The sequence below is a fragment of the Temnothorax americanus genome, unplaced genomic scaffold (assembly GCF_048541705.1).
Source record: "Temnothorax americanus isolate GAGA-0224 unplaced genomic scaffold, ASM4854170v1 Scaffold6, whole genome shotgun sequence".
Classification (NCBI taxonomy): Eukaryota; Metazoa; Arthropoda; class Insecta; order Hymenoptera; family Formicidae; genus Temnothorax; species Temnothorax americanus.
Window position 1 is genome coordinate 2289499 of NW_027509751.1, and position 12113 is coordinate 2301611.

The following is a 12113-nucleotide window of genomic DNA, read 5'->3' on the forward strand; positions in this document are numbered from 1 at the left end:
ACGAGTTCCACGGTAAATACCGTGGGATTTACAGAGGAATTGTACAATGCATCGATTGTCGCTAACTTAATGGACACCCTATATTTGCTCATTAACGAACCCTCTGTCGCGAATCCGGAGCGCTTCCACCAACACGAAGGCCAACGCTGACAGACGAGAAGGTTGCTGAGAAGAATAAGGAGAAGAAGGTGAATCCAGACGGTAGATGGAGATGGGAGGTAGAAAAGGAAGAAGAAGAAAGACGGGTCCCTCGTTACAACTTCTGCCAGGAGAGAAGCAATACGTCCAGCTTTCTAGCGACACAAATTACGTTTTCGAAACTAGCAAGCAGTCGTAAAATATCGCTCGCGGTGTTTTAAATCGCAATTCAATAAGAAAAAACGAGCTGCGGTTAATTAATCCGCGCGACTATTAATTTTAAATTTTTCTCTACGATCGGCGCAATCAATTGATAATTAAGTCTGTCACATTTAAAATTTCCTAGCTTCGTCGAATCTATTGCTAATTTCTTGAGGATGGTAAATGTTCATTGTTGTATTATCGTCATTGTTCGGCAACAAAATTAAATTCTAGATTTTTGTTTGTCGCAGTAAGTTTCTTCGGCGATCTTGTAGACAAGTTTTCGACACCGCAAACATCATTCTTCTTGCTACCGTGATGACGACGAATCAGATGGCGGCGCTATTATAAAGAGAGAAAGAAAAATCGGATCCACGATTTCTTATCAACAAAGTACTCTGTCGATTTTGTTGTTCATCTCATTCTTTCTCCTTATCGACTGTTTCGTGAATATTTATTATATCTTTAAGTAGAGCAATTCAAATGAAATGTAAGGAAGAGAGCGGGTGCGGGAATCACATCCGAATGAACGCATTCAGTTTGATTTCTCGTTGATCTTTTGTCTAATCCTAATACAAGTTTTTTCTTCCACAGTCGATTCACTATGTAGTTCTTCGGTAGCGTATAACGTTCGGTATTTAATTAACAACGAAATTATCAATGGTGCTGCTCGAATTTCGCACAGTAATAATTGAGAGAGAAGAAAAAGGAGAAGGTATTTTAAATTCTTTGAGGAACTTGCTACGAAATATTCCAGATGCCTATATAAAAAAAATATCTTTAATATGAATGTAAAATTATATATATGTAAATTGATTCAATCCTTAACTCTCATTCGTCTCATTCCTTGTCTGCAAAAGAAGCAAGCATGAGCTGTTAAAAAGAAAGAAAGAGAAAACCCATACGGAGCTCGATCTCGTTGCGACAGTTTGGAATTGATACAAAAGAGTTTCTAGCCAGCTCCTCCTCGCGTTTTTCTCGTTTTCCGCGTGTGGTGAAACAGTAACGTTTAAAGCGTCGGGCAGCCGCCGGCCGCCGGCCGCCGGCCGCCGCCGCCGCCGCATCCTCCGCTGGGAGGAGGGTGGACGAGGACCTCGCCAAATATTTGGTTAATCTTTGATGGGCTTCGGGAAAGGACAAGGAAGGTACCAGCAGCGTGGCGCGAGAGGAGGATCCGTGCAGAAGAAACGAAAAGGTAAGGAATGAAAAGGAGGGGAAGACGATCCGAAAAAAGGGATGAGGGAAGAGGATATAGGAGGAGATGGAGGCGCGTGCTAAGGTCCACGAACGGAGCGGCGGATGAGCCGTAAGAGCCGGAGAATGCCGGGCATTTTTATTGGTTCCAGCTTTGGCTCTCCTTGAAACTCGGGAAGCCGATCAGCCGGACAGAAGGATCGTTGAATCTGATCTCATATGTGCCTATATCCCCCTTCTCCCTCGGACACGGTCTGCGCAAAGGTGAAGGAAGATTTTGGCATGTATATCGCTTATCGACGATTGTCCCGTAGAATTTAGACACTTAAAATAATTGAATCAGAAATTTTATTAGATATAAGTCCGTTCAATAAAACTTAATATAAATGCATACTTTTTCTTATATTTTTACATATAATATTTTTATTACATTAATAATATACTTTTATTTTTAATGTATAAGTATATAAATTTTTAAAACTATATGTTTAATATCGTAAGTTTCGCACGGTTTCAAAACCGTAGGATGGATTGCGCTGGAACTTTTACAATCAAGTTCCGACGGCCACTGGGGGTATGGGAAAACTTCATTCGCGATACACATTTTTGCGATGTTCATTCGCGATGGCGAAGCATCGTGGACGCGATTCTATAAAAATACACGGTTTTACCTCGGAGGTATATCACCCCGCTGCCTATATTCCCACCGCTCGCTATCCCCCGCTGTACAATAACATCCCGCTCTTTCCGCTTTTGTATTTTGTAAGTCAATTCGAAACATGAATCGTATAATAATTCAACGGAGCTAAAGAAAACACGACGGATATTATTCGTCCCACCTAGTCCACCCCTCGAACGGACTCCATATTTATGGGGACGCGGGGGTAGTTTGCGGAACGGTGAATCTTCGCATTTCGCGCGTACATTTTATCGCTTTTAAAACACGGTCGTGGTTATTTTCACTGTAAACGTACAAGATTGGACGGGGGGGGGGGGAGTTCAAGATTAAGAAATAAGGATCAACCTACGCAATAAATGTTCAAAATGTACTAAGTCTGTAATGAAAACTCGAAGTAACCAAACGTTTTAGTTGTAATTGAATGAAATAAAATGAATAAGCAAAATGGACAAATTACCTTTTAATTAATAAATTAACGTTTTAACTCAATTGACAGTTTCTAAAATCGTGTTTATCTTAAATAAACACGATGGCTAAAAAAAAAAAAAATGTAAAACGAGGGAAAGCTGCTGGTAAAAGATACTCTCTTGATCTTTTGCCTAAAATTTTACCGGGCATGGAATAAATGTATGTAGTTCGCCATATAGAAGCGAACTAGTTGCAATTCCAATGAGAAAACTGAGTGCTATGTGAGCTTCGTATCTCGACGGATTTCTGTCTTCTCGCCTCTCATACATATTGTGATTACTTCTCAGGGAAGAGAGGAGAAAGCGCGAAGAGAGGCAGCACACATATATATATACGCTCACATTTACTGAAGGAACGGTATAACGAAGATGCATGTTTCTCTATACAAACATGGCTATAAAGGTGTAAGGGAAAAGAATTTGTAATTTACGTAATATATATCTTTGCGTAGAAAAATTGTGGCGCGCGAGAGATTTCTAAATGCCCGAACAAACATATGTTGCGCCGTTTCTCTAATAAAATTGCTCGCGTATAATCTTTAATCTTTAGCAAAACGAAAGTTTTGAGAATGAATAGTCGTTTCTCACAACTGGAGCGAGATTAAAGTAGAGTCTAAAAATGGCGGGTTCGCACCGTGATCGATCGGTGACGATAACGAATCGTTTCGTAGTACGTACAGCAACAACGATCTTATCGATGAAGTTTCCATTTCCGTTTACTCTGCCGTTTTCTCGCGGTGGTCCGGTCCGTCGGTTCGAGTTTTCCCTATTCGCGTTTTCTCTCGATCCTGTCCCTCTTTCCCTTCCCTCTCCGTCCTTCCCATTCCGGCTCGCTCCGGCATTCTCCTTTCTCCCTCGCTCGATGTCCGGACCGATGCTAAATAGCAGAAACATAATTCCGTGAGTGCGAGGAAATTGCTTTATCGCGCGGAATAATGGTCCGTATTCACGTGTAGTCCTCATAAGTCTCTTCCCCGATACTTGCACTTTTCGGAGATTGCACGTGACCGGGCCGCTGCCGAACCGCCCACGCATCCTCTTTGCATCGTTCGTCGCATGAATGCGCTGTTCCAAGTTGAACTATGCTATGGCAATGCATCGGAAAGGAGGGTACGCTGAATAGTCACGAATCGTACGTGACAGCTCCGCCGCACGCGCCACATCCGTTCTGACAAATGTGGAAAATCAATACTTCGGCCGTAACATATTGCTCTATATGTGTAGTTGCGACTTTCGAATACTTGAAACTGCTTAAATTTAAACTATTATATTTAGTGGTTTAGGATTGTTACTGGAAAATTAACATTTCCGATTATATAAAGTTTTCATAATTATATAGAAGAAGTATACTTCATTAGATAAAGTAATCTAATGGCGAAACAATTATAGCAGAAATTGATATATATCTCCGCTCAATTGGAACTGCTATTTAATTAAACGAAAGAATTTCCAAATGAAAAGCTCATAATTATATTAATGATACCATATTGGCGGCCAGTCTATCATATTTTAGTTTTTAATCAAAAACGAGCGATCAGAGAGGATGCCATATCGCAAGTGTAAGAAAGTTACTGCCATAGAATATAAAAGCTTAATTTAATTATCAATTATCTATATAACAAATAACAAAGCGAAGATATAAAGTTATGAACACGTAAATTAGTTTAAAACAATTCAAATATTGTTATTTAATTTTCATTAAAAATATTCTTCTACAGTTAATACCATTGCAGTAACAATACATTGGCTCATACGCCATATAAGTCATATGACATATTTTATCCGGCTACTGCGCCGAAAGATACGTACCTGCAGACAATTTCTTTTGCGCTTGGGCCCGCGGGCGAGAAAAATTGTTAAGAGAAATTTTCCTGACTTTAAGTGACGTTGATGTACGAGTGTAACCAAGAGAACGCCTGCAAGAATGTCAGATTCCTTTATTTCCCGCGAAAAGCACAGAAACCAACACTCCAATAGCGGAGAGCGCGATTACGCGATTAAAACATATGAATTATTAAGTCATGCGTAATTTCGATATATAAAGTTTGATCTCAAACATATAAAGTTTTCGAAAAGTGGACATGAGAGAGAGAGAGAGAGGGGGGCTGCTAGTATATAATTAAATGTTCGTAATTTTATAAGTTCTTGTTTGCTCGTAATGATATATGAGATAAGGACAATGAGAAATATAAGTTGTAAGATAACTGTAACGGACATTCGGGCGAGTCAGTCGGAATCTGGCAATTATTCCTTCCTTAATTGTGCACTAATTATCTCAACATCAATCGGAGTGCTCGTTTCATACGACGGGGACCACAGCCTGTAATTCGATTCTATACATCGAACCGCGGCGGATAATTAAAAGCATTGTCAGAGCGGAATACGCGGACAAAGGGACTAGACGCGCACAAAGGGAAAAGACACTCTCGTTTAAGTCCAATCGGTAATTACTAGCCGCTAGTGAAATTTTAATGAAACGCGGACTCATATTGAGGAATGCATTGATCGCGATATGCAATTGGCATGACATAATTGTGATAATTGAATTTATTGAGTAATTATTGAGCAATGATTATATAGCTATGACAAATTATATAATATAATATCTAATATATACAATAATGAAACATTGCTCTACAAATTCAATTTATTATTTTGCTATTATCTAATTTCTATTTAATAGAGATTCAACACCCCCAAGTAGATCAAAAACAATCATGTTGCTTCATGCGGCGATGATTTGCGGCGATTCCGTCGTCGAATGCGAGTCAGACTTACGTGAACGCGCGACTTTTTATTCGCAGGGGGATGAAAGTCGTGTGTCGTGCGCGGACGGCGAGTGTGCTTGTCGACGGTTCTCTCTGAAAAGAGCGTATAGCGGGGGTGTTGGCAAATACGTAGGACGCATTCAGATCAGCGTCGGCCGGGAACGAACCGAGGGGATCCACCGAACGGGAACGACGACGGAAAAGTAGAAAAGGTTTTTCGGAGCGCGTCAGCAAGAGACATCAGAGGCAAGAGAGGCCGCGCCATTTCCTCCAGTCGAATACAAATCAAATACGTGCGAATGTATCGCGCGTTGTTGCTTTGTACCTCGGCAAGAATCAATGCGAGAGGGACGAAACTTTGTTTCGACAAAGCTAAAACCTCTTCACCGCGCTTCTATACGTCCCGCGTAAATAACTAATGAATCCATTCAACTTCGAATAGTTCTTTTCCCGATGTAATTTAATCTGTATATGCAATATAAAATTGCGCATTTCTTATTTATAATTCAGTATAATTTTCGTAAACTATAATACTAATAACACATTTTTACTTTGACTATCGCATTTCTTGTTTATAATTTAATACAATTAGTCCCATTTAATCCAATTAGTAACATTTTCTGACTATTTATTACACATCAAAGAAAGAGAAGTAACATTTTTCTCCGTTACCGTTTGCGTTTTAGATAATATTATATCTAAGTCTTATAGGTATATACCTTTATGTTCTTGAAATACGAGGAGTCAAATGTTATAAATGTAACGACCTCGGAAGATTCTCGGAGAGCGGCTGGGAAAGCAGAATAAATATTGATACACGTCAAAGGGAACGTCGCGTGTAAATGACATTCCGGGAGGATCGCAAAATGCAGCACGGCGTAATACGCGAGACGGAAAATAGCGGCAATACTCTTGAGTGCCTCGGATGGTGGCCTGGGGGACCTAGGGACCGCGGGATAAGGATTTGCTTTCGAAAAGGGAGAGAAACACTCGTGCGAATGCTATATGCGAGAATGCATATGCAGGAAACATAGTCGATTTTAGGTACGTGTGCACCGGGCGCCTGCCGGGGCACTCGTCGATATACATAATCGAGATAGAAAATTGGATACGACGGATAAAATAAAGAGAGATATTTCTTCTCATTTCCTATCTTTTTTTGCTTTTATAAAAATTTAAGAAAATTTCACCCTCTTCAATTTTATTGCATCTTTTTCAAATGCAAAACGTGGTTTGTGCATATTAATGCTGAAATTTGATATAAGACTCGTAAAGTTAAAGATAGTGTAAAGATAAATATTGAACAATAAATGTGAAGGATTGCTAATTTTTATAAGGTAAATTTTAAAATATTTAAAAAATACGTGTTTCAAAATTATTTTAAAAATCATATACATGCAGCTATAGAAAACAAAATTATGTTAATGAGCTATGGTAAATTATACCTAACTAACTAAATATTAACGTCTTTTAAAATCTGACAGTAATAAGTAAAAATAGAATTCATTAACATAATAATACTGAAAAGTAACTCTTAAGTTTTTAAATGCATATCATTGTAATATAAAATATAAGACTCTTATACTTAAACAATGGCATTTAAATTTTCAAAATTATATAAAATAGTGCAGTCTATTAGTATCGCAAAAGAAAAGAATTACTCCGCAGCTAAAGCGATCATGGTCGCTTATCGAACTTGAAATATCGTCAGGCCGAGGGTGCCGAGATCGCCTCGACACACTGCTGGTCTTCGAGGGTCCCATAGTCCATCCCCTTCTTAGATCAATAATACTATTCCCGTAGCAGCGCATGCGTCCCGCAGCATCTCCCGTTACAACCCCCATACGCGAGCTGGTTTCCACCCCCGTTGAGCCACGTTCAGAACGCCGCGTACCCCTCCATGCAACATTCATAGCACCATCAATATTATACGCGCGAAATAATAACCTGTGCATTTATTATGAGGGGGGTGGCGCCGTCCGAAGATCGATATAAAAAAAAAAAGGATCGTGACAAATATGCGTGCAAACTGTTATGCATATCGATCAACGAATAATGAAGGGTCGTGAGAAAAGATGGATCGGTACGTGCAATTTGTCTAGTGATCAATCAGTGAAAAAATTAGCCGAGCGATATATGTATAAATGAAGAATACATTATACTGCATTGTATTAAAAATTATATATTCTTCAGTGTGAAACGCGTAACAATTGGTTTAAAAATATTTTATTATAGATTTATCATTATTTGTGTTAAATTCAAAATGTATAAAAATATTGAAACTTTGTGCGCTTTTACCTAAAAACTAATGCGCTTTATTGATATGTACGGAGATTAACAAATACGTCAAATAATAAAATTATAAATACTGTACGTAAATATACGTACAGTATTTATGCATATATTTAAATGTTTTAACGTGCAGTGGATACAATATCCATTATATATATGATAATTATTCTTCATTTACATTGCATAGGTAAATAGTACATGACTGATAAGCAGGCGACCTCGATACGCGGATCATTGGCTATACTATGAAAAGATACGATTGTTACGAAACCATATCTAGCGAGGCTCGTAAACAGCGTAAACAGTGACGCGAGAAATCTCGACTTGAAATTCCGGTTTTCTCACTATTCAGACGACAGTTAGCGTTCAGTAGTCATCCGACTAAAGAGATCGCGCAACTATCGTGACAACTATCATAAAAGACTTGCAGTAATTTGAAAAAGTAACTTCAAACTAAAGAAACGCGTTATACTCAGTCTCGGCAAATGATTTATAATCTCTCCTTGTTATCGTTGTGATAACGTCACTCTGTTTATCGTCAACGCTCGTCATAGCGCTTTGTAAGCATGTTAAAGTTTTAAAACCTAATTGCTGAAAAAAATGTTAGTGGTGTGACAGTGCAATTACATCGGTTCAAGCTCAAAGAGAAAATTGCGGCGCAAATCGACGCCCATTAGAAATTCTCGAGATAATAAGCGAAATCACGTTTCTGTGATAAATCGTGTAACGAGTCGCGGTAACAGAAGTTACAGAAATCAACTTATATATCCCGGTATTGGTTTTATCGTCGCTTGATCTCGACGCCTTTCAGTTGGAACTGTCAGTGTCGGAGCCGTTTAGGTTACATACAAGGCAAATACATAACCGATTTGCTGCACGTATAATCTTGTAGCGAACGTGATTAAAAATCTTGTTGATATCGTATTCCGACTTCTTTCGTCATGTCTAAGCGAATGACGAAATCTCTGCTAACTAAAGAAACCAGAGATTATTTTTTAAGGTAATGTTCATTTAACATACGTAAGATGGATTGACTTATAAAATATTGTGCGTGCGTAAAATAAAATAATTAAAATCGATATTTTTTCAATTAAAAAAAAACTACAATGTTCTTTTTGTAATGATTTCCAATATTATATAAAAATCATTGATCGTGATGGTTCCTCTTTTGTAAGATAATTGTACTCGGCTCTCGCGTAAGAGTACAATTTATGGAAAAAAACGAACTACTTTTTAAGCACACACTTCTGGGGTCCAGTATTCAACTGGATGATACCTATAGCGACCATATCCGACACGCGAAAGCATCCGAAAATCATTAGCGGCAAAATGACTTTAGGTGAGTTCGATATATATAGCTTTACCGGTAGACCTTTCGAAGAATTCATTCACCGTCTCGTAATAATCGCGACAGAGCGAGTTGATGCGCGACTAACGGAGGGAGGGAGGGGGAACGAGGCTCGAGAGGGACCCATAAAATAATTGCTGCTCGAGCGCAGCAAATAACCGTTTATTTCTTAATGAGCGGCACGTTGCAAATGTCTGGGGTGCATACCGACCTAAAACGAGTCTGCAAATAAAATGTTACAGTAAAATGTTATAAGTTTAATCACGTTTAATCTCTCAAACGCGGCCGCTACGCCAAAGAGTTCCCCCTGAGTCTCGTAAATATAATGTCTCTGAGAGAACTGCGTATTCGCGTAACGAAGAAATCTAAAATCATTAGCTCTAAAATCTATTTCTCGATAATAATGAAATAATAAGATGATAAATCATGCGCGGTAGTAAATTTATTATATTAATTTACATATTATTTACACACGCGTCAGTTTATTTGATTTAAGTTTCTTTCTGATTTGTTTATAGCCTTGACCCTGTATTCCCTGGTGTTCATGCGGTTCGCTTGGAAAGTACAACCGCGAAATTTGTTGCTGTTAGCATGCCACATCACAAATGCCGGTGCCCAACTCACGCAAGGTTACAGATTCCTCGATTATCACTACGGCCAGCAGAAAGAACTCGAACAGAGTAAGTGACGTGAAAAGTCAGTAACCGAGTAATGCAATTACAACGACACGCTTATCTACAAATACGTTATGTGCAAAACACTAATAAAATATATTTCCTTATTCTATTGACTTTTGCTATAAAATAATCGTAATAAAATAATAATAATATTATGTAGATGAGTGTTGCTTTCTATTATTCCGGCGAAACGTGATAAATTATACGCATATTGAATTGAATATGCGCATAAAATGTCGATAATAATTTGTGTTACCATCGTAAAAGAAATTTCTTCCAGTTTCCTCACTCTCATTACTGCGTATAAAAAAAAAAATATGTGCAAATATAAAATATATATATATATATATATGTTCTTTCCATTATCGGAGCATGTTATCAACCGGTAACGCTCTGATACTCACGGCAAACTTCATCGTTGCTCAACAGATTTATTGCAACAATCTAAGATGCAAACAATAGTAGCGCGGCGTTAGATTTAACCGCGGCAATTATTATAAAAGCGTGCGCGCGTGAGCGTGTAATATATTATAATAATTGCTAATATATTGGAAAGCCTGCAGCTCTCGAGGGCCTGGCGTAATGTATCCTTGGCGCAACACTGGTTAACATCGTTGCGTACGCCCAAACGATTCCGCTTATTAAGTTATTCCGTTACTATTCTTCTGGTAATTGTGGCTAACGCGCGGTATTTATGATTCAATGTTCGCGTGCTACAAGCTAGACCAACTTGCATGCTCCGAGATATATGTAGCATCTTCGTTATCTTTCCTCAATCGCAACTGAAATGATAAGATTCCGCAGTTTTTCTAACATATATGAGGCACTTGATATTTACGACGGCTATTCAAACGATGCTATTCGTTGATATATCATTTATACTATTTGTTTCTTCTATTCGTGATATTTTAACAAATTTGAAATCAACTTAACGAAGGTTTGATTTAATATCATTTTTTTCTTATTTTCAAATGTGTTATTCTTTTTATTTCGTAATCATATAAGCTTGTTTCTTTTGAATAGACAATTTTACTGAATTTTCTCAGAACAAATAATCATCCTCTCCGTTCTCTTCTGCAGTCTTTTTCTACCTTACATGTCACTCTCTTTCTTCGTCCGTCGTTACTTTTCCGTATCTAAAGGGCACAAGTTTATTCGACTCGGCCCCAATTCGGCAGTACGAACGAATGTATAAGGAGAGCAATAATTTTCTGGGGTAGCCTCTCGCGCGCGATGCTACAGAGGGGCGCGGGCCACGGCATGGCGGGCACTCGATCGTGCTAGGGTCATTTTATGGGATCTGGCACGGATCAGACGCGCACGAATCTATCCTCAGTATTTTCCGAATGCTAAGCCGCGTCGTCCTTCTCTCCCCGACATTCTTCCCTTCGCCTCTCGTTTCTCTTTCCGTCCGCCAGTCCTGTCCAAGGATATAAAATCCACCCCCGACTAGCTGAATAAATATATATAGCCTTATTAGCCCCCTGTGCTTGGCGTCGATCATGCGGCACGTCCTGGCCGGCGCTCCTTTGCCGCTCGCTGATGAAAATGTTTCAAATGACGTCACGTATAATAATATTTCCGCAATGTTCTTGAAAAGTTACTTGAAAGTGTGTTTCCAAGAAATAAATTATTAATTTTTATTTTTAAATGAAGTCGCATGCGTTAAATACTTATTGTAATACGCACGTCGCACGTCGCACGAAACTGACGTAGTTGTAGAGACACCTAAATTTGTCCGTATTATCCGTTTCCCGCTAGTGACGAATCAGAATAATCGCTTTCTACACTCCGTCGTCGATAAGACAAATCCGGCGTTTTCCATTCACGTCCTTCGGTCCTGCGGGTTTTGTCGTGGCCGCGCGGAGACAATCGGAGAATCGTACGAGGAGGGACGTGGAGAAGACGAGGAGCGACAGGGAGAGTCCTTCGGGACTGATTTCACAAACAAATGCCGCCGATTGAATCCTGGCATGTCGCAAGATGGATCGCTCTCTTTGAATCACAGATTACCGGCCGCCTCTCTGCCTTCCATCTCGCCTCGCGTCGTCGTATCGTTCCTTCGTACCGCCGCGCCGCCGCGCGCCGCGACGTACATCGTCCTCTCTCTCCTTCGCTTCGCCCTCCCTGCTTGGTCCACTTCGTTCTTCGCGGAGGCGCTTCCACCTTCGTGAACGGCTCCAGCGGGCAGCCTGGCAATTTGCCACATGCCTACGCAACTGCGACCCTCTCTCTTTCTCTTCCTCACCCTGTCGTTACTGGCATCTCGAATCTTATGTCAACGACGACCAAGCGGATCGGGACCGTAAAGTGTCGCGAAATAGACGGATTAATAAAGCACCTATGTTA

The 12113-nt window shown here is 39.6% G+C and overlaps 2 protein-coding genes across 5 annotated transcripts in view; one reads left to right on the forward strand and one right to left on the reverse strand.

Moving 5' to 3' along the window:
• Positions 1 to 12113, reverse strand: part of LOC143905122 (uncharacterized) — a 32771-nt gene that overhangs the window by 8450 nt on the left and 12208 nt on the right. Inside the window, exons 4-6 of one of the 4 annotated variants that reach the window (XR_013259111.1) lie at positions 4489 to 4595; positions 3630 to 3847; positions 1897 to 3556 (exon numbers count right to left, since the gene is read on the reverse strand). The exons of 2 other annotated variants lie outside the window; for them this stretch is intronic. Coding sequence is in view for 1 of the 2 variants with exons in the window: in XM_077420304.1 (XP_077276430.1) it covers positions 3803 to 3847; positions 4489 to 4595 (152 nt within the window). In the remaining variant the exon portion in view is untranslated. Of the gene's footprint in view, positions 1 to 1896; positions 3848 to 4488; positions 4596 to 12113 lie in introns of those variants that run through there. One more of the 4 variants, XM_077420304.1, reaches the window with a different exon arrangement.
• On the forward strand, positions 8051 to 9869 carry LOC143905123 (mitochondrial pyruvate carrier 1-like). Its single transcript, XM_077420308.1, has 3 exons — positions 8051 to 8739; positions 8978 to 9078; positions 9606 to 9869. Exons 1-3 carry the CDS (start codon positions 8681 to 8683, stop codon positions 9773 to 9775), a joined length of 330 nt encoding a protein of 109 aa, XP_077276434.1. The 5' UTR covers positions 8051 to 8680; the 3' UTR covers positions 9776 to 9869.

Excerpts from the sequence above, each read along its gene's own strand:
- LOC143905123 (XM_077420308.1), top strand. The coding sequence starts at position 8,681 with ATGTCTAAGCGAATGACGAAATCTCTGCTAACTAAAGAAACCAGAGAT. Across the intron at positions 8,740-8,977 it reads ACCAGAGATTATTTTTTAAG|CACACACTTCTGGGGTCCAG; the intron begins GTAATGTTCATT and ends CTACTTTTTAAG. Across the intron at positions 9,079-9,605 it reads TAGCGGCAAAATGACTTTAG|CCTTGACCCTGTATTCCCTG; the intron begins GTGAGTTCGATA and ends ATTTGTTTATAG.